Consider the following 20,686-nt stretch of genomic DNA (forward strand, 5'->3'; position numbering starts at 1 on the left):
GTTCTTGTTTTAAATAAAATATATGCATAATCATGAAGTGTTTTGTATATGCAACAGGCTGTTGCTTTTAAGGTGATTCCTTTGTTCACAAGGCATGCTTGTCGTGGCTTAAGTGCCTGAGAGCATCCGGACGTCCATAACTCTTTGCTTTTTATTGTCTTGTAATTGTCCTAACTCTAAATTTTTATTACTCTAATTGTATTACTATTTTTATAACAATTTTATTATTATTAAACTTTAAAACTTGTAAAAACCAAGTGATTGGCATTTTTCACAATTATGGTAGCAGAGGATGGTTCTTAACACCTCTCTGCCAGTGCCTTAGGAGAGTCAGAGTGAGGGAGACGCGTCCTGCCCTGTTAAGCAGCCTCACTGTTCTCCCCTGGTGTGACCGACAGACACAGGTTCCGATCCGATGGACAAAAGAAGATAATAAAACAAAGAAAAGGGAAGAGATTCCCAAAAAATCGCGGTAATTAGCCCCTAAGACTAAAGTGTACACGAAGAACAAAGACCAGGGACAAAGGATAAGTAAGTATTTGTTGGGACGGGGGTGGATAAAGTGGGGATGATTGTGTGTGAATGAGAGGTGGGCTGGTTACCCCAGACCTGCTAAGCGAGAGCGGCAGTCTCCCATGCTGCGTTTCCGTCTTTTTCGCGAGAAAAGCGGCCAGTAAAGAGACGAAGCGAGTGGTAAAGAGTGAGAGAAACCCCCACGGGAAATTGGGACTGGTCTCAGGGAAAGAATGGGACCCCTTGGTGGGGGAGGAAAATAAAAAAGGTAATTAATTGGGAAAAAAAATTTAATTAATAAAAGGTTTAAAGAGGGTTTTCTTGGCATAATCTATTGGGGAAAAATAAAAGGTATTGGGGAAAATTCCAGAGTACTCAGGATGGAATAAAAATTTTGCCGGTTTGAGGATAAGCCCAAGAGGATCTGGCGTTGGAAAACAGCTGGATTGAGGGATATCCAAGAGCTCTGGGATTGGCCAGAGAAAGGTACCTTTTTGTCTTGTTGTGTACGTGAGGGTGGGTCCCGCACCAACAAGTCCCCGCGGGTGGGAGCTTAGGCAAAACACCGCAAACGGCGTGAGGGGGAAGCTGTGACTCGCACCAGGTGTGAGTCGCATGCAGCCAGCCTCAAAGGTGAATTGACACCAGAGGCAACTAAATTCAGGGCACTTCCCAGAGGCCTGGCGGTACTGAAGCCCAGAGAGGCTGCCCCCAAAGCAAGGATGGCTCAGTATCCTAGGACCTTTTAGCACCGCGGCTGTGTAAAGTAGTCGTGTAACCCATTCCCCCGGGGGAGGGGGGTGGGGAGTCCAGATCGGGCAAGGTGCGGAGGTCTGAACCCCTGACTCTGAGGCTATCTCTAGGGAAGAGGGGTAGCCAAACCTCGGGGAGGTGGAAGGGGTCAGGGTGGGGCTTACACGATCCGCGATTCTCGGGTAACAGAAATCCCTTTGTGTAAGTATAAGAGGTTTGCTGACGTTTCCTTCCTCTGTGCAATAAAATAAAGGAAAATGTAGAAGTGTGAATGTGTGTGTGAGAGTGAGTGGAAAATAAAGGTGAGTAAATTGAAATGAGTGGAAGACAAAAATTTTGCCGGTTTGAGGATAAGCCTGAGAGTATCTGGGGTTGGGAACAACACAGCTAGATTGAGGGGTATCCAAGAACACCAGGACTGGCCAGGGACACCTAAAGGTGTAAAGGTACCTTGTTGTCATAGTTGTTTTGTTAGCACCCAGACTCAAGCTTACTGGGTTGAGATATTAATATTCGAGAGCACCCAGAATTAAGGTTGCTGGGTTGAGATATTAATGTTCAAAAGCACCCAGAATTGAGTATAAGCCTGAGAGGATCTGGGGTTGGGAACAACACAGCTAGATTGAAGGGTATCCAAGAACACCGGGACTGGCCAGAGAAAGGTGTAAAGGTACCTTGTTGTTGTGGTTGTTTTACAACACAGCTGGATTGAGGGGTATCCAAGAACACCGGGACTGCCCAGTGACCTTGTTGTCGTGGTTGTTTTGTGGTGTATGAGAGTAAGCGACAAATAATGTTGAGCAAATGTGGACAAATGAAAGTATATGTAATGTAGATTGTTCATGTTAAGCTTTATTATAGTTCCTCGGAGGAAAGTGAAAAACAGAGGCGGGGGGTGAATAGATAAAAACTTGAAAGATGGGACAGAAATCCAGTAAAGAGAATACAGGAAAGAAATCCAGGAGTAAGAAGTTATCAACCGAGATACCCCAAGATAGTCCCCTGGGAGTTATGTTAGCCAACTGGGAGAATAACCCTTGTACAAGAAAAAAGGACAAAGTAAAGATGATACAATTTTGTACGCTCGAATGGCCAACAAAGGAAATAAGATCGGACCACGTTTATTGCCCTAGATATGGTTCTTTTGAAAGATGGATTTGTCAGGCTCTAAATGTATTTGTAAACTCAAAGGAGCCATCTAATCCAGAAGAAAGAGAGTATGCCACATGTTGGACAGGGGATTTTAGGAAAATAAAAAATCTTTAAGGTGTCAGAAATCCCAGAAACAAAACAAGAAAAGAAAAAAGGGGAGGAGAAGGGAGGGGAGCAAGAGGAAAAAAGAGGAACTTTACAAGTTCTACCCCCTCCCTTCCCATTCCCGCCTGCACCACCTGCGGCCCCAGCGCCGGTTTCAAGTCCCAGCGAGCTGCACCCTTCAGCTCTGCCGGCCCCGGTGTCGGTGCCTGTCCCGGTCCCAGCGCCTACCCCAGGTCCTGGCTTGCCGCATGTTCAAGCCCCAGTTTCTGTCCCAGGCGTGACTTCGCTGCTCGCGGCTGCCCGACCGGCCCGAAGGGGCAGCACCTCGAGGAAAAAGGCTTTTGAGGCACAGCAAGAGAAAGAAGAGACCCCAACCAAATGGTTAGACAGACTTAGGAGAAATATAAAACAATATTCCGGAATAGATCCTAAAACTGATGTGGAAAAAGCTTTGTTAAGAATTAAGGGATGTCTTATTAGTCCCAGGGGAGGGTAGCAACTTATTAAGATGAGATTTACAAGTGAAATTAAGAATAAGGGTTATCCCAAAAGATGAGAAGATGACAGCCAGAGTTTTAAAATTAAGTCAAGAAGATAAAGAAAAATTAACAAGGAAGTTTGGGCTGGAGAAAGAAATAGGGGAGGATGCTTCATATGGAGCAGATGTCTTCATGGAGCTGTTGATTCAGCTAATTCTTTTCCCTTTGCTGTATACAAGTAGTTTAAACTATTTATTCCAATTTGCATTGTGATTTTTCATCTTCAAATACGTAACTTGCTGTACTCTAAGACTGAAAAACTAGTTTACAGCTGTGACATAGCAAAACCTAGTCTTAATTTATTTTAAGTCGAGGCCAGGTTATTCAATCAAGTGGTTCTCAATGTGTAAAGTTGAACTAACAGTAACACCAGCTGATTAGTAGGTCAATGAGAAACATTTTTCCTTCCAGCCATCCTTTTTCAGGTACCCAAAGGTGTTTTTGCTTTTTTAGTTTTTGTTTTGTTTGTTTGTTAGTTTTTCTAGAAGTACTAATTACTTGCAGTGCACCTGGAACAGCGGCTAGAGTTGTGCATGCATAGCCCTTCTGAAAAATAAGGCTCATTTTTTTCCCAGAATTGGAGGTGACTACATGTATAAAAGGGAACTACAAAGCTAGACGAAGAAAAGGTTTCAGTATCTTCTAATGTAACCTGTTAATTTGTTACTTTCAACATTACTGTAGGTGTGTGACACACACATAACAAAAAAATAGTGGGGAGAGATCTCTGCTTGCTGTAGTTTTATTTCTTAAGTGAGTTAGAGAGCTGTGAAGTAGTTGTGGGTTCCTTGTGTGGTTTATCCAGGTCTACAAGGAGGGCTTGGCCATAATTCCCTCTGTGCTGCAGGTAGCCCTGCAGCGTGGCAGCAGTCGCTTGCCTCTGGTGAGTTTGCAGGCAAGGTGCTTCACCACTGCAGTGCTCAGGTGCTGTTTCCTATTATGAAATTCAAGAATGCCTCTTCCCATCCAGTTATTGTTTGTACCACAGAAGCCTCTTTGGACAGTGTTTCCTAGCAGTCAAAGGGAGGGTACTGCAGAGACAAATTCCTTACTTGCTGTCCCCCCACTGTACTCATATTTTGTCCATTCCCTCTTCAAAATATGGATTTGTAAAACTCATGCTCTGTGTCCTCAGATGCCCTTCCCAAATCAAACCTTAGCTTTATTACTCCACTCTATGCCTTATGGAGGGATGTTTTCAATCCATTGAATTTGGTGCCACAATACCTTTTTTACCTCAGAGGACCTAGGATGTTAATACAAGGGTGTCATCAGAACTAATGTTTCTGCCCAGGGGTGAGTTCATAGTGTCCTGAGCAATTGGTGATGGAAGAAGTGCTTGTTCTGATGTTTGACCATTTCTTTTGCCTTTTAGTGACAGAGTTCCTTAAATTCCTCTGTTTCAGTAAAATGGAGGTAGTGAGGTATTTCTTGAGAGCTGTGGCTAGAAATCTGTGAATAGAAAAACTCTGGTTGTGAATTGCATTGCACTAACTAACATTGCCTCAAATTTTTTGGTGCAGGCAAGGTCACTTTGGAAGTAAGTTGTAGTTTACCTTGTTCCTGCCACCGTTTCAAGCTTGTGAATAAAAATTATGGTGATAGCAAAGCAAGTCTTTAGTTTTGGCACTGTGTCAGCTGTGAGTGGCTAGTAGCCTTGGTGGAGGGTGCTGTGAATTGCATGCTTGCAGAAGAAGTTGAAAAAGGGGGAGGGGTGATTGGCAGACTCACCTCTCCGAGATGTTAGAATGTAGAGTGATGATGTCTTAGTGCTAAAAGAAGTGTTTGGCTGCTCTCAGGGGCTGCGGCAGGAGCTGAAACATGGGAATAGCGCAGCAATTCCCAGTGTTTAGCCCACCTGGTAGAAGTGGCACAGCACGAGGTGCCACTGGGGTTTAGGGCTGGCTGGGTTGTGCCAAGGTCCCAGAGAAGTGAGGAGCTGCCAGAGGCGCTCGCCGGCCCAGTAGCGGGGCTGGGCGTGGGTTGTGCGGGTTTGCTGCCCAGGAGCGGGCTGGCTCAGTGGCGGAGCTGCCAGGGGCAGCTCCCAGCCTGCCAGGGTCCCGAGTCCAAGATAGCAGCCTCTGCCCCAGCATGTAAGTCAAGAAAGAGAGAGAAAGGGAGAGAAAGGGAGAGAAAGGGAGAGAAAGAGATAGTGAAATAAGCCCCCAAAGTCACCATGCCCGTGGCTGTCTTTAAGTTCTCCCCCGCTAGACAGAGTGACAACAAGGTAAGGGGAGAGGCCAAGAACACAGTTAAACGCAAAGCTGTGAAAAAGAAGAGATAAGGATTAAAGCAAAAATAGTTGGCACTCCAAAACCTCACAAAGTAGGGTTTTTTTTTGACAAGATTTTTTTCTAGGTTTTTGTTGTTGTTAAGAAGAGGAGGCTTTTGTTCTAAAGAATGGGTCTGTAAGGCTAAAACAGTTAAATGTCACCCAAAAAGTAAAAAGCAAGAGATGTGATACATCTCGTGTTAGAATTGGCCTAGTGTTTAATTGGCCTCTGCAGCTATTAACACAGCTGGATACAAGAAGCAGCTGTAGAAAAACAGTTTTAGTTAAACCCAAGAAGTTTTGAAGAAAACTAATGGTAATAGTTAATGCAGTACTGTCTTTCTTTTAACATTGTGTTATTAAGAAGTCCTTTCCAGGTACTACTAAATCAGTAATCCAAATCACAGAAAGAGGGTGAATTCATGCCAGCAAAATCAAAGAACTTGTGAAGAAACTTGAAGAATGGACTATCACATCTAAACCTGGTGATACCAAATTGACTTTCAACTGGGACTGGGTGGTAACAGTTTGGGAAGACCCAAATGATCCAAAGAAGGTACAAAGAATAACACCTAACTGAGAAATAAGGCAAAGCTTACATCACTAGTTTTAAGAACTGCCTGAATAAGCCCTGAGACGTCTCCGACACCTCCTTGGGAGAGGAATACTGCCACTTCAAACAGGAAAATCAGGACTATTTTAATCAAAGAGTTCTTATATTCCGGCCTTAGCCTGGGACTTGTACAAGGAAGAAGGGAAATTGCAATTAGTACTATATTGCATACTTTATTTGATTCATCCCAATACTGGACACGCTAACTGGGTTATAAGTAAATGTTCAAATTATGGGAATAATTGGTATTAGAGCTCACAAAATCTATGTTCTCGTTGCAAGAGGTATCGAGTACTGAATCTATCCCCTATACAGATAGAACTCAAAACAACTGAAGTAAAAAAAAAAAAACAACTTTGATTTGTGTATGGGAATTATCCGTGTCTGTTGACTGAGAGAAACCTGACGAGCGGTGGGAAACCACAGTTAAGGAGTGTCAAAAAGGACTTGCCAAAAAAAAAATTATTAGTAAAAAGGAGTGACAAGGGAAACAGAGGGCAAGCCTGGATTGACCACTGTACTCGCCACTGAGAAGATCACACATACCTGCTATGGGAAGCAACTCCATAGGCAGGGAAGGTGGGGGTATAAGCCATAGCAGACCTCTGTTATTCCCGTTTCTGTCTCTCATTTGTTGTCTTTTACATAGAAAAAAAAAAAACAACCAAACTTCCTTTTTGTTACACACACCCATGTCAACAGCCACTGTTATAACCCATCCAAATTAAATACCTGCAGGCAAAATGGGGAAAAATACAAGATTACATTCCTGTGCTGGTGGTTGCCGAAGCAAGTCTCCTTGGGTCACCACTGCATCCCCTTAAAATGCAGTCTCTATTGCAGGAGAATTTGGTTCAGTCTATGGCTAACAAGAAAAGTCCAGCTAAAAGCTACTTCATCATCTCCTCCCACCTAAATATTTCTTCTTCTAACATCTCAGGTCCCGGACTGTCTCTCTTCCACTATAAATCAAGGAGGAGTAATATTTTACAAAGCCCTCATTTCCCAGGAAAGGGTTAAAAGTTCAGACTCCCTGGATGGCTGAAATCTCTGCCCAGCACTCTGGACTCCCACACTGGGCATCATCCCCCCCCTTTCTCCTTCTCCTCTGCCGGCAAATTTCCAGGTGCCATCAGGCTCTCTGTCTTTTTCCCTCTGGCGGGGGGAACAAAGGCATCTCCGTTTCTCTCCACCCTTCTGTCTGCAGGGGGCCCGCCTGGTTCCAGTCCCTTCAGCCCCCTGGTCCTACCTGGAGAAGGCCGCATGGCTTCCCCTCCTGCACCCAGCCTGAGGTCGGGCAGGGGAGAGTCTGCACTGCACTCTGACCAGAACCAACGAGAGAGCTCCCCTGGGAGTTCTTGCTTTTAACCCCCTGTGTGCTTAGAGGCGTGTCCATGCCTTCAGTGGTCACTCCAGGTGCCAATATCCAAACCTGACCACTGATTGGTTTGACCCAACTTCCCAAAAAAATTCACTTCCATGTCAAAGCACGACACTATGACCAAACACAACAGTAAGACTGCCAAGATCCCTCTCCCCGTCTCCTTTTGTTGTATGGATATTTGTAGATCACCTATCAAATGCTTATACACCCCAGACAGTGGAAGGCACCCAATTTTTCTCAGTGATGGCACAAGAATACTGGGGGACTTATTATTTCTTCAGAAGTGCTGCAGTAGGAAGTGAAATGAACAGGGCTAATGCCTTTATTAATGTTCAACTCTTTATTAAAAAGATCAGCTGGCCAGGGGACCCAAACAGAGCTCATCCCCACGGTTGTACTTTTCCCAGGTGGCCCAAAGGAAGGAGGCATGCAGAGTCTGTCACTGAAGTCCAGAGCAGCAACTGTCCCTGCTTTCCTTGTGGCACATCAGTGGCCAGAGGGTAAGGAGGCGTGGCGTGCAGAGTCTGTTGCTGAAGTCCAGAACAACAGCTGTCCCTGCTCCTTCCCTGGTGGCAGCACCAGGGCTCTCCATCTTTCTGTCTCCTGCTTCCCCCAGCCTACTCTAGTCTAGTTTTTTTGTAGGTGATGGTGATGGGCAAAAGTCGATCAAGGGATGTTTTCCCTCTTCCTCAGCTAGGGCATTTGTCTAGCCCGCTCTATTGTGTTTAGTTCTTTATTTAGAGGTGTCTTTATCCCCTAAAAATACTCCCATGATCCCAAGGGTTTTTTTAATTTGCATTTTAGTCCCAGAATGGCAGCATGGGGGGTGGGAGGCTGGTTATCTCCAGGTAGTTTAGAGAAAACAAACAGAGCAATTAGCTAATTAACATTTCAATATCGGTACTCAGCTAGAGTTAGTAGTTGTTCCAGTGTTGCCATGGGAACTAGGAAGGCCCTGCCTGGGAGTATCAGGAACTTTGTTCATTACAGGAAGCACTGCACAAGCTTTCAGGTGGAGAATATATTTTTTAAAAACATAATTACATTCAAGCATTGAATAGTTTCTTTTTCAGAGGGGGAAGAGGAGTAGATCTCTTACCTGATGGGTGTCTTTATGTACATATAGCATTAAACCTCAAGGTGAGAACCAGAGATAACTTGATTCTCTTGATCAAGACACTTGGTGACTCCTCTCTCCACCCTGACTCCATGTATTACTAAGATGTGCAGGAGATTTAATATAAGAGAGCAAACAACTTAGGGAAAAGGAAAGCTGTGAAGATTTTGGTGCTTTCTTTTGTTGTTCGGTTTAAATCTCCCACTTTCATGGCTTGCACTGCCTCCTAACTCCACTTCATGGATTCATTTTCTGCCCAACCATCCATGCTGACACTATCTTAAAATTTCAATTTTGTATCAAGATCATCTTTGAAAATAAATTTAATGCATTTTAAGTGGCTTTGGTATTCAAAATCCCTCTGAGCATCTGAGATGTAAACCTATTCCCCATCACAGCCAGTAGACTCTGTTGAGGCAAATTTAACTTTTCAAAGGTAAAAATGGGAAGGGAGAGAGGGAGAGAGGGAGGGAGCTGGCAGTGCTGCAGCGTGGCTCTGTGTGCAGTAAGGGGACCTTGCCTCGTGGGACAGAGGCTCTGCTTGCAGCCACAGCAGCTCCCTGGGAGTGTGTTTGGGGTAAGGACATGGCAGAGAGTATTGATAATGTGCAGACTTGTTGGAGGTCTCCATCACCAAAAGCTAACCCAACTGCTGGGCCTCGGAGAACTTCTTCATCAGCCTGGGGTGGTCCTGGGCTCGCCGGTGCCTGAACCAGGTCTCCACCTTTCTGATAGGCAGGTCACTTTGCTTGGCTAATGCAACCAGCTCCTTCTGGAAAACAGAGCAGGGAGGAAGGACTGAGCCTTTTGGAGGTTGTCATTCCCTGTGAGGGAGGAGGAGCTCTGGTCCCAGGGCACACTTCTGCCTGTCTACCTTTGCCCAAAGTACACCTGTCTTTGAAAAAAAAAATTGTATCAACTCTCTTTGCATTTGTGAACTCCCAGATTGTTTTGGCCATTTTAAAACTCCAATTCAGACATATCTAAACGCAGGTTCAGAAGTAAGCACAGCCTCTCCCTGGTTAAGTTTTGCCTACTGTACACAATGGGATGTAATGTCTGGCCGTAAAAGTCTAAATATATTCTTTTTAATCTCTGATACAGTTTTGGCTTATAATTATCAGCTACCGATGGAAAACCTGCAGATGAAAGAAGTTTCAACTTGTAAAGATAAAGAAACAGACACATGGTTCACTCCATAATGTCAGTAAACCATTCAGCTGTTGAAGTGTCAGTCACAGGCTCGAAGGCATCAATTCCATTATTCTCATTTTCTGCATGAATTCCAAATAACATGACAAGAGTTAAGGTTTATAAACTGTGATTAAAATTAATGTAAAGATGAGCTCATGAGCATTTTATAATTAATCTGACAAAGCTTCATAGTGATTAAAGTAAGTTATTTTTTAAAATCCATGCATCAGTGTGAGTTATGATCCAGGCCCAGAGACTGGTGGTGGATGGAGCTAAATCCAGCTGGAGACTGGTGACCAATAATTTCCCCCAGGGCTCAGTTTTGGGGCCAGTCACGTTTAGTATTTTCATCAATGATCTGGACGAGGGGATCAAGGACACCCTCAGTCATTTCACAGAGGACACCAAGCTGGGTGGGATGTTGATTTGCTGGAGGGCAGGAATGCTCTGCAGAGGCAATTTGACAGGTTGGATCAGTGGGCCAAGGCCAACAAGGCAAAGGGCCGGGCCCTGCCCTTGGATCACAAGAACCCCATGGGACAATCCAGGTTTGGAGCAGAGTGGCTGGAAAGCTGCCAGCGGTGAAGGGCCTGGGGGTGCTGGTCAACAGTGGCTGAACATGAGCCCAGGTGTGCCCAGGTGGCCAAGAAGGCCAATGGCATCTGGCCTGTACAAGTCACAGCATGGCCAGCAGGACCGGGGCAGTGACTGTCCCCTGTGCTGGGCATCGCTGAGGCATTTCAAATCCTGGGTTCAGTTTTAGGCCCCTCATGACAAGAAAGTCACGGAAGGGCTGGAGCCTATCCAGAGAAGGGAACAGAGCTGGGGAAGGATCTGGAGCACAAATTTGATGAGGAACAGCTGAGGGAGCTGGCAGCGGCTCAGCCTGGAGAAAAGGAGGCTCAGGGGTGACCTTCTTGCTCTCTACAACTCACTGGCAGAAGTAGAACAAGATGAAATGGCCTCTAGTTGTGCACGGGGAGGTTTAGATTGGAAAAACTTCAAGCCCTGGCACAGGCTGCCCAGGAGAGTGGTAGAGTCCTCATTCTTGAAGAGGTTTAAAAGATGTGTAGATGTGGTGCATGGGGACATGCTGTGGTCTTGGCAGTGCTGGGAGAATGGTTGGACTTCATGATCTCAGAGAGTTTTTCCAACTTAAATGATTCTGTGATTCTGAAGGACTTGGAGTTCTGCCAAAAATAAGCAGCCTTAATAGACTCTACCCAAAGGGGTGGTGGCTGCCTTCCTGCCAGAGCCAGCAGCTCTCACAGCAGCTGCTGTGTTTGACATGCAGCAGGTCAGGAGGTGCTGGGATTGCAGCTGTTGAACATGTTGGAAGTTGCTGCAATATCTGCTTATACATCTCTTCCGTGGAAGGGTAGCAAACAGTAGTAATTGGTTGGCCTGGCCTGGGGACAGAGAGAAGGTGTTGCGCCTGGGCTTTTGGGACAATGGGACACAGGGGACACTCACCTTCTTTGGGGTTCTGCCCAGCAGAATGTAGAAGCCTTCTAGTGTGGTGCTGGTCTGAACTTTGGGCCTTTGCTTGTTGCTCACTCCCAGTGCCCTGCCCAAGGGCAGAGCCAGGGCTCTGTAAGAGGAAGGAGCTCTGGCAGGAGAGGACGTGTGTGCCCACACTGACAGCCAGGGTCAGCCAACAGGAAGATGCTGCCACCGCCGTCTTCTGTGCTGGATGTAGAGCCCCTGCACCGGCAGAGTGCTTCCACATCTGGCCCAGGTCACAGCCCAAGGCTCCCAGTGCTGCTCCAGCGCACACTCAAGGCTTGGTGCCTCTGCTGGGTCAGTGCTCTTTCTTCACAAACACAATGGCACCAAAGCAAAGATGGGGTGGAGACAACAGTAATGATGGCTAAATAAGCAATAATTAATTTTGCTGAGGCAACAGGACACAGAGCATGCCTCTGTGTTGGAATGTATGCTGATCCTCCTTACTGTGCTCCTGAGCAGTCCAGAGGTGTCAATTCCTCAGGGTTCTGAAGGTCAGGGTGACCCCGAGATTGTAAAGAGTCTTTGCTTCCCTTAGCCCGTGCAGCCAAAGAAGGAGCCTGGAACGTGTCCGATTGTGTTTTCAAGGTTGTTTATTTTTCCTTATCTATAACATTCTTTCTCTGACCTGCCGAGCTCTGTCTAGCAAGGAGGCCATGGCACTCTGCCCTCGAGCAGCTCCCACCTTATATACTCAAAACTACGTGTGTATGTTTACAATTTATCACCAATTCCCATAATCTATGTTAGACTGTGAATTTCTGCCTTAAACCAATAGAAAAGTGTCCATCACACCAAGACATGGAGGATGAGAAGAAGGTCAGGACACACCCAAATTCCTCCATCTTGTACCCCCTTGAACCCCATTCTAAAAATCCCAAATTTCTACTTTTCCATCCTGTGTTAATTCAAATATCACACTACTCAAACCCTTGTGGCTTGTAATTCCTCATACAAAATTGACAGCTTTTTCCACAGGCTAAAATTGAAGCCATAGGTGTTTTTGACTTCTTGCCAAGGTCCCCGAGCCCCCTGCCAGGGTCTCGAGACAGCCAGGGCAGCCAGAGGGATGTCCTGGACTCCGACACAAAGGATGCCACAAAACCAGTCTGCAAGTGTCTGAGTGTCCCATGGCTCTGTGTCCAGGGTACCTGATCATTGTCTGCAGCAGGAGCCAAGGACAGAACACATGGGAATATGCTGTTTCCTGCAGGAAACCCCAGCAAAGCTCTAGTGGGAGGCATTGTGTCCTAAATCATGTTGTTTCTAGGAAGACAGGCAGGTACAACTTGCCTTTCCTTCTTTGAGGGAAGACCTGATGACCCTGGAATTAACTCTGGCTCTTCCTACAGCCCTCATCTGCCACATCTTATTACATGGCTGTGCACTGCAGGCAGGAGCCAGCACTCAGGGCAGATGGGCCAATGCTCCCCTGGCTCCTCCAGGAGAGACCCTCTGTCCCAGCTTAGGGCAGGTTTGCTGACCACAGTTTTGATACTTCATGTCCTCCCCTTTTCCCTTCTGGAATCCCGCTCTGCCTGGTGGAAAGCATGCTGGCAATTCTGCACACAGCCCTACTTTAACTGACCAGTTTCCAATTTTCCGAGCGCGAGGGCTGATCTACACCTCCCCATGTGTCAGTCCTTGTTCCTGGAAAAGGGGCTCAAAGCCCTTTCTGAATCCATCTCATGGGATGAGCAATGTGTATCTGCCTCATTTACACACACAAGTTCTGGGGAGATGCTAGCCAGTCCTCAGGCTCCCTGCGGGTGCCATGCTGCAGCTGGGACATTGGAGTGTATCATCACCCCTGACAGAACTGGGGTCCTCTGGTGTCAGGAGGAGAAAGTGAGGCAGAGCTGGGCAAAAAGAGGTCCCACAGCAGCTCTAGGAGCTCTGGGGTAGGGACCTCAGATAGCACCTTCAGGAGCATCCTCTAGGATCAGGCTGAACCCTGGGTCAGCTAGGGGCTCCCAGCACTGACATACCTAGTAAATCCCTTATCTGTGCTGCAAGCTGCCTTATCTGTCTTGGACTGTCTCCAGAGGGACCCACCCACAGCTAAGGTAGGACTTTTCACACCTACAGGTACAGGAGAGAGGGAGGGCAGGGGAAAGAGCTGCCATACCATACAAATACCATGTGGTATGAAAAGCAGAGAGATTCATTATTCTTGGGGACAATCCCATGTACACTTTGTAGTGGTCAGGAGGCAGGTAAGGATTATGCTGGAGCAGCCCTACAAAACACTGGTGGCAACCAGCACAGGAGAAACCAGAGGTGCTGCACTCACCTTCCAAAGATGCATCGGACAAAGATCAATAACAGGGGCACCAGGGATGCAGAGCAGGAGGTGCTGAGGCTGTGGGTACTCTATGTCTGCAGTCTCCTTCAAGTCTTCCCAAATAGTTCCAGGTGGCAGCCAGTATTCATGGTGCCAGAATCTCTCTGACACTCCCATTCTAGTCAAGACGGTGGCAAAGAAACCAGAGGCTGCCAGCAGCAAGCAGGTATTAGTAAGGCATAAATCTCACTGCTAAATCAGGATTCCCAATTCAACAGCTCATCACTCACTGTCCTCACCTCTTGTTCAATCCCATGAGTATGTCAGACTAGTTGAAATATCATCACTTGTTTTGACCTGCCTGTGAGCTTGGAGGTGGGGTAAGAATGTCCTAGTACACGAGAGTAATTTAGAGAGTGTCAAGGAGGTGGCTGATTTCAATTTCACACTGTTTCACAGATGACATGTACCCGGAGACACTATCAGCAGGGTCATCTCTCTTGCACCCGCTTTCCATCAGGCTTTTCCTTCTCAGGCTGCACAGCCCTTATCTCTGAATCAGCTCTGACACCCGGCAGAGGGTGTGGATGGAGGTCCCAGGGGAGACCGTCTACATCCATTAAAATCTTCTGGCATCTTCAAGGCCCCAGCAGTCCTAGTTTTGGTTCCTTCATCTTGGCTAGCGATATCCCATATCCTGTTTGCATTTTGAATCATCATGTACTGAGCACAAAGCTGAGGCACTGCTCCCCAGAGCGGTTCTGGAGTGCTCACACACAGACCAGCACTTCAGGACACTCTCTCCTGCACCACCTTCCTCTGCTCCACTCAGCTTCACCTGTGTTCTGTCAGTCCCTCCGTGCTGTGAACTGCAGCAGACAACCTGCAACACCATCATGAAGAACCTTCATTATCAGATGATTTTGCTCTCTGCCTTTCCCTCCTCCTTTTTGGGGGCACCTGCAACAAGCTGCAAACAATCAGTGTTGGTCTCTCATAGTCAGCTCAGGTGGGTTTCCTCAGGCTGCTGAGGGACCTTTCTGAATGCCTTTGCAAAGCTGAACAGGGTGCAGGTTCTCTCCACTACATGTGCTCACCAATTCTTTAGAGTAACTCCAGCAGAGTGAGACAACTTCCCCACAGATGCCCCACATGGCAACTCTTTCCTATTATGTTCATATCTGTTTCCAAAATTTCTATCACATATAATACTTTCTACTGCTCTGACCAGTCTGCATGTCAGACTACAAAAGGCTGTAGTTTCTTACATTCCCACTTGGAACCTTAAATTTTTCTGATAACAAGATGATTTGAAACAAAGAATGGCATTCCACAGTTGGTAGGTGAACTCCTCTAAGAACAAATTACCTCCTGCCAGTGGGTTTGAAGGTTTGCTGTTACTCAGTTAATCTGTGTGCTAGGTAACATTTTCTCACATATTGGTTTGAAGTAGATCCTCTTGGAATATGCTCTCAGTGAAATGTCGGGCATTGGACCCTCTCTCCCTCAGCTGGGGAGCCACACAGGGCAGCTCACTGCATTTCTTGGCTCTAGCCTGACCTATCCCAGTGTTCCTGCTGTCTGTCACCATAGTTTCTGAATCCAGCCATCTTGCCAATGTTTCAGAGACTGGTATTGCCTTTCAAGTTGTTTCTCGGGATATTTCTTGGCCTGCTTTATCTCATGCTTACATTCATCTGACAAAGTTATAGGTCCCTTCCCTTGTTTAGACGTGACTTCAGCTTTTTGAACAAGGCCTTGCCTTTATTTGCAGGCACTGTGTCTGCTGTACCTGTAAGAATGAGAAAAGCAATGTTGTTCCAAGTACAGGCATCCAAGAAGAGGTTCCCTTGGGCATACATTTCTGAATAAAATAATGTTAAATAAGGTGAAACAATGTGATAATGGAGATCTTTGAAATTTACTCTGTGCAGGAAGAAGGAAACAACAGTGCCAAATTATTCTTAAAACAAGATCCAAAACAGCACCAGATGTCCACATCTACTGGAGTCAGCAGATTCATGTCAGCCATAATTTTGGGCTAGGGCAGGCTGGAGGCCACACTGTGCCAGCCTTGACTCACCCACCTCACAGCAACCTGGAAGCATTTATATATGCTCTTTTTCTCATGGCTCACCTGGAGCTGCATGCCTCATCTCCCACAGTTGCTCACTAACATTATGTGGGCACACACTGTGTGATGCACATCTCGTCTGTGCATATGGGGGGATAAAAGTATGGGGAAAAGAGAGTCAGGCCCTGCTGCGGTGCCCGGTGCTCCATCTGGAGACAGAACTCTCCATTAGAGAGTAAGTCCTATGAGGAGAAGCTGAGGGAGCTGGGGGACGACTCAGCCTGGAGAAAAGGAGGCACAGGGTGATCTCACTCTCTACAACTCCCGAACAGGAGGGTGCAGCCAGGTGGGAGTTGGGCTCTGCTCCCAGGTAACAAGTGACAGGAACAGAGGAAATGAACTCAAGCCATGCCAGGGGACGTTTGGGTTGGACATCAAGAAGAATTTTTTCATGGAAGGGATTGTTAAACATTGGAATGGGTTGCCCAGGGAGGTGGTGGAATCACCATCCCTGGAGGTAGTTAAGAAGTGACTGGACTCTCCTCTGACTGAAAAAGTGGTGACTGGTCACAGGCTGTACTTGATGATCTCAGAGGCCTTCCCCAATCTAATGGATTTGGTGGTTCCATGATATGCTCTGCTGGGTTTCTCAGCACACAAGTGGCAGACTTGCTGCAAGTTTTCTACAACAGCTGTCCTGTGGGTGGAGCTGTGATGCCCCATGTGTGAAGAGAGCAGGAGATAGATACAGTAAATTCTTAAACTATCACACTACTCTGAAGCTTCCCAGCCCTGGAGCAAACATAAAGAGAGAAGATGGAGCAGTGCAGGGAGGAAGCTGAATGCTTCTTCAAGACTTAGCAATTTGATGGCAAGAAAACAAATTCAGCAGCTGATATATCTCATGACTCATCACTGTTATGCTCAGCTAAAGGCAGCACTCAGTAATTTTCAAATCCAACAGCTCTCCCGCATACTTGATGTATCTTTCATAAGAACCAGATTTGCCTCCTAACAAGCTTATCTCAATCTTCAGGGACACAACAAAGCCCTGAGAACCAAATCCAGCAGGCATTAACATACACTGGCTCCACTGAGCATTATGCAGCCTCTGGGAAGCATTCTGTTCCTCGGAGGAGAGGTGATGTGATTTTACAACAGGGATCTTCCCAAACCTCCTAAAACCTCACAAAAGAAGAAGAATAGATATTAATTTATCTCCTCCTACCCTTGCAAGGCCAAAGCACCTCCCCAGTGTTGCCATCTTGGACTTGCCATTGTCCTGGCAGTACCAAGTAACCTGGCCTGCCCCTAGATCTAGTGTAGGGGTGTCCCAAATTGTTCCTTGTTCCAGGGCCAAACACAGTCTTACTGAGCAGGACACAAACCTGGCAGCTGCAGGTCTTTACTGGCATGGCTCAGTGTGGCTGTGTGTCCTGTGCAGGCAACATCTTCCCCTTGGCAATGGCACCCACATGGGTCTCCCTCATCACACATCCACCTGTAAGGTGCAGCCAGCCAGGTTTACCTCCTGGTGGTTAAAGAAGTAGAAAAGAGACCAGATGATCAAACCTTTTAAAGTAATTTATAAAGAACATTTACATTCAGTAGTACAAAATGATGTATCATTTCAATATCCCTCCTGAGCACAGCACCTACAGAGAGGTGAGACCTCAGATCACAGCATACAGAACACGTGCTTCCAACTACCAATTATCACAGAATTACAGAATATTATGTGTTGGAACGGACCCACAAGGATAATCAAGTCCAACTCCTAAGTGTTGAAAAACATCTGTCTGGATTTCCCAGCTCTTCCAATGTGATTTGTGTGAGTACTCCTCCAGCCTGGGCTTTGGAGCTCCCTCCTTAGGGGCAATAAGCAGGGACTGAGATCCATGCCATTACAAAAAACTGGTCACTGGCACAAAGAGTACTTCCTTTGAGAAGAGTATGTTTTATTTTATGCCTTTCCAAAAGCTTTCATTTCACTATGCTCAGTTTTAATTTTGTAAATGTATACAGGGCACCTGTTTTCTCAGAAGAGGTATCCCAGTGGTAAGATTTGTCACTTGTCAGCCATAATAATCACTGGCAATAGGCCAGGGCCTCCAGAGGCTGATCCAGGCTAAACTGATTCCTATCAAATATTAGGTGGGTAAAACTTGACACTGCCAGAGTTTATCCACCTTCTTATTTTAAAGTATTTTTCAAGATTAACACAATTGACAACAATTATGGTACAGTCTCAATACAAGTCAAACCACTTTGATCCCTTGCTATCTGTTTTGAGGCTACAACCTATAGTAAGCTTTTACTGAAGGAAGACAAAAAAATTTCTTCAAATATCCACTGACAATAAACATTTTGGTTTATGAGAAGCAGGAATTCGGCTACAATACTGCAATTGCACTCCAGTTAATCTACACAGTGAGCAAAACTCTTTCTACAGATGGTGGCCTGGGGTCGCTGGAGGCCAAGCCAGCAGCACAGGACAGCAGCTATCTTTCCTTGGCATGGCCATTGGCACGGTGGGCTCTCTTGTCCAGGGGCTCAGATCCATTCCTCTGGATGTAACCATTGCTTGTGACGTTGCTGAAACATGTGATCCCATTTTTCTCCTTTTCTCTAATTTTATCTCTTTCTTCATCCTTGTCACTTTCTTCTGTGTCACTTCTCATGTCCTTTTCCATCTACAAAGGCAGGTGAGTGAGAAGCCAGATAAACACAGCAATTGCACAAGCAGCAGCGATGGCTGAGCCACAGGCTGACCATGCACCTGCTGCGTCAGCCACTCAGCACAGTCCTGCTCTGTCCCTTCAGCTTTTCCATTACCCTTGGGAAGAGATTCTCCCTGCCTCTTTGCTTTCAGTCTCACTGGAATCTCATCTGTGATCCTGATACATCTTCCTGATACACATAATTCCTGAAATTAGGAATTACAGGCTGTGAAGCAGAACAAAACCACAAATGCTCAGGACTGAGGACAACTGTGTGAGCCTGAGGAGATGCACACTGCTGTGGTCATCAGCATGAGAGAGAAGGATGGGGGAGGCAGCTAATCAAGTTATTTTACACTTTCCAAAAGGGACAAGGAGCTAACTTCTGCCTACATGGCCTGGGTGGCTACAGGCTGACAACACTGCTTGGGACAGGCTGGAAACATATGCTTCCCAAAGGCTCAACACAAAGCCACTCCACTCTGACTACATTCAGTTTTATGGTCAGGCTTTTCCTCTTGCTGTTTATTGACTGAGAGACCTGTAATCCACTTCTGTAAGTATTTAATTAACTGCCTTAAAAGGAAGGCAAAAAATAAATAATGGGATAAAACGACAGCTTAGAAAAAAGCAGCTCAGCACTTCCAGGCTACTCAGGCTGTCTCTACTCTGCCATATAAGATGCCAATACTGGGGACAAATTCAGTGTCACACTCCTTGTTGGACAGAGGGAAATCTGCAAACCCCTTCTGTGATATCAGCTTTAGAAACTGCTCAGGGGAAAATCAGGTGCTGTCCAGAAATTTAGTCTCCATTTATGGCTGTCCATTCTTCTTGAGATCTCCCAGAGCATATTGAGAACTCTATTTCAGCTCATGCTCTTTCCAGAGATCACTACAACCAGATGCAGACAGGATTTGTAAAAATCTAAATTTGCACTGAATTCAATCTGCCTCCAAGGACAATACGGGTGGGAGATAGTATCTGCTGTGGACAACCTGCACCTTGGATCACTCTGGAACTGACAGATCAGGAAATATACAGGAGTCTGGACCTGCAGCATAAGGACAAATAGTAGTCAATATTTCTAAATATATCCATTTATAGCCAGAGAATGTGGCTGAGGCCTTAAATCTGGCAAGATTCCCAAAGGAACTATAAAGCTGCTCCCTCTATGAGGGAATGAAACTTGTACTTCAGGATCTAGGCTGAGTTCTAATTACTTGGGATTAGGAAACATCATGTGAAAAGGTGGTAAAGATTATCCTGTAGCCAGAGAGGAAAACTGTGGAGACCAGAAAGGCCTGCAAGAAGAACATTAACTGATTGCAGCAAAAGTTTCGTGGCTCTCAAAGAGAGAATTTCCTGGTCCTGTATTCTTGCTGATACTGCTTTGGGCTACTAAATATTGTCATTGAAACAGATCTGTCTAGAACAATTCTTTTTTGCTTTTTACTGCTCAGTATAGAAAGTTTTCAAATATATTTTTATAACAAATCTGGCGTATCCATTTTAGATAAAATAGGAAAAAATCTGGATATGCTTCAGGATTTTCCTCCCTGATGGTTTTTACTTTCTAATAAGACTATTTATTACCTCATCATTTTACACTACAGTAACTGCAGTGGTTAATTCAGCCCTCACAAAAACTAGGAAAACAGTAAAAGGCTGTCTTCAGTTGTGTCCTCATTTCCAGCCCTGTTTCCTGATCTGCAAGTAATTTGCTCTGTACTACCTTAAGGGAAGGCAGATAAAGAAAATGGGAACAATCAGGATAAAGAGGAGCCTTTAATGCTTGCTCTCAGTTCCTGTAAGACAAAATTCCTCAGTTGGATACTAATAAAACAAATCAGCCTGGGCTCTGAGGTCAGTTCCCACTAGGCACTGACTGGTCACCTTTGGACTGCATCCTTGGCATGTGGCCAGTCATGGCTTTGATTTTGGGAAGAATTTCATGCTGAGCAGCACTTTGGTCTTGCAGCAAATACTACAGGCCAGAAAGAGTGGGATGTGGGATGCATTCCATTTCAGTTTATACAGCTGGAGCTCAGATACTCATCTCTGGTTGCTCTGTGCCTGTTGAGCAGCACTGCCAGGTGAAGTATGGAATGGATCATAATTTGGGCACGCCTGTTGCCCTCCACTGCTGGAGGAAGAGCCCAGGCAGCTGCTTGAGACAGAAATACCTACTGTGTGGAATCTACAGCACCGTAACACAATTGTAATAAAAAATTCTCTACAGTAAGGGAAACACTTCTGCACTGATCTCACCAATCATGACAATTTCCTCTTCCTTGATTTCTTAGTCTTGTTACAAATGCAAATCACACTGCACAAAGTGTTGGGATTTTTACTCAGATGTCACTGGTTTTGTTCACAGACATCTCTCCTGGAGTCCAATCCATACTTTTGTTGAATACAAGCATCAGAAGTGGACCCAATATTGTAGTGATTAATAAA

The 20,686-nt window shown here is 45.8% G+C and overlaps 1 protein-coding gene across 5 annotated transcripts in view; it reads right to left on the reverse strand.

Moving 5' to 3' along the window:
- Positions 1-17,072: 17,072 nt before the first annotated feature.
- Positions 17,073-20,686, reverse strand: part of CERS4 (ceramide synthase 4) — a 41,872-nt gene continuing 38,258 nt past the window's right edge. For all 5 annotated transcript variants that reach the window (XM_053966010.1, XM_053966007.1, XM_053966008.1 and 2 more), the window contains one exon: positions 17,073-18,199. In XM_053966010.1, coding sequence (XP_053821985.1) covers positions 18,008-18,199 — 192 coding nt within the window. In that variant the 3' untranslated portion in view covers positions 17,073-18,007. The remainder of the gene's footprint in view (positions 18,200-20,686) is intronic.

Source organism: Vidua chalybeata, chromosome 27 (genome assembly GCF_026979565.1).
Source record: "Vidua chalybeata isolate OUT-0048 chromosome 27, bVidCha1 merged haplotype, whole genome shotgun sequence".
NCBI classification, from domain to species: Eukaryota; Metazoa; Chordata; class Aves; order Passeriformes; family Viduidae; genus Vidua; species Vidua chalybeata.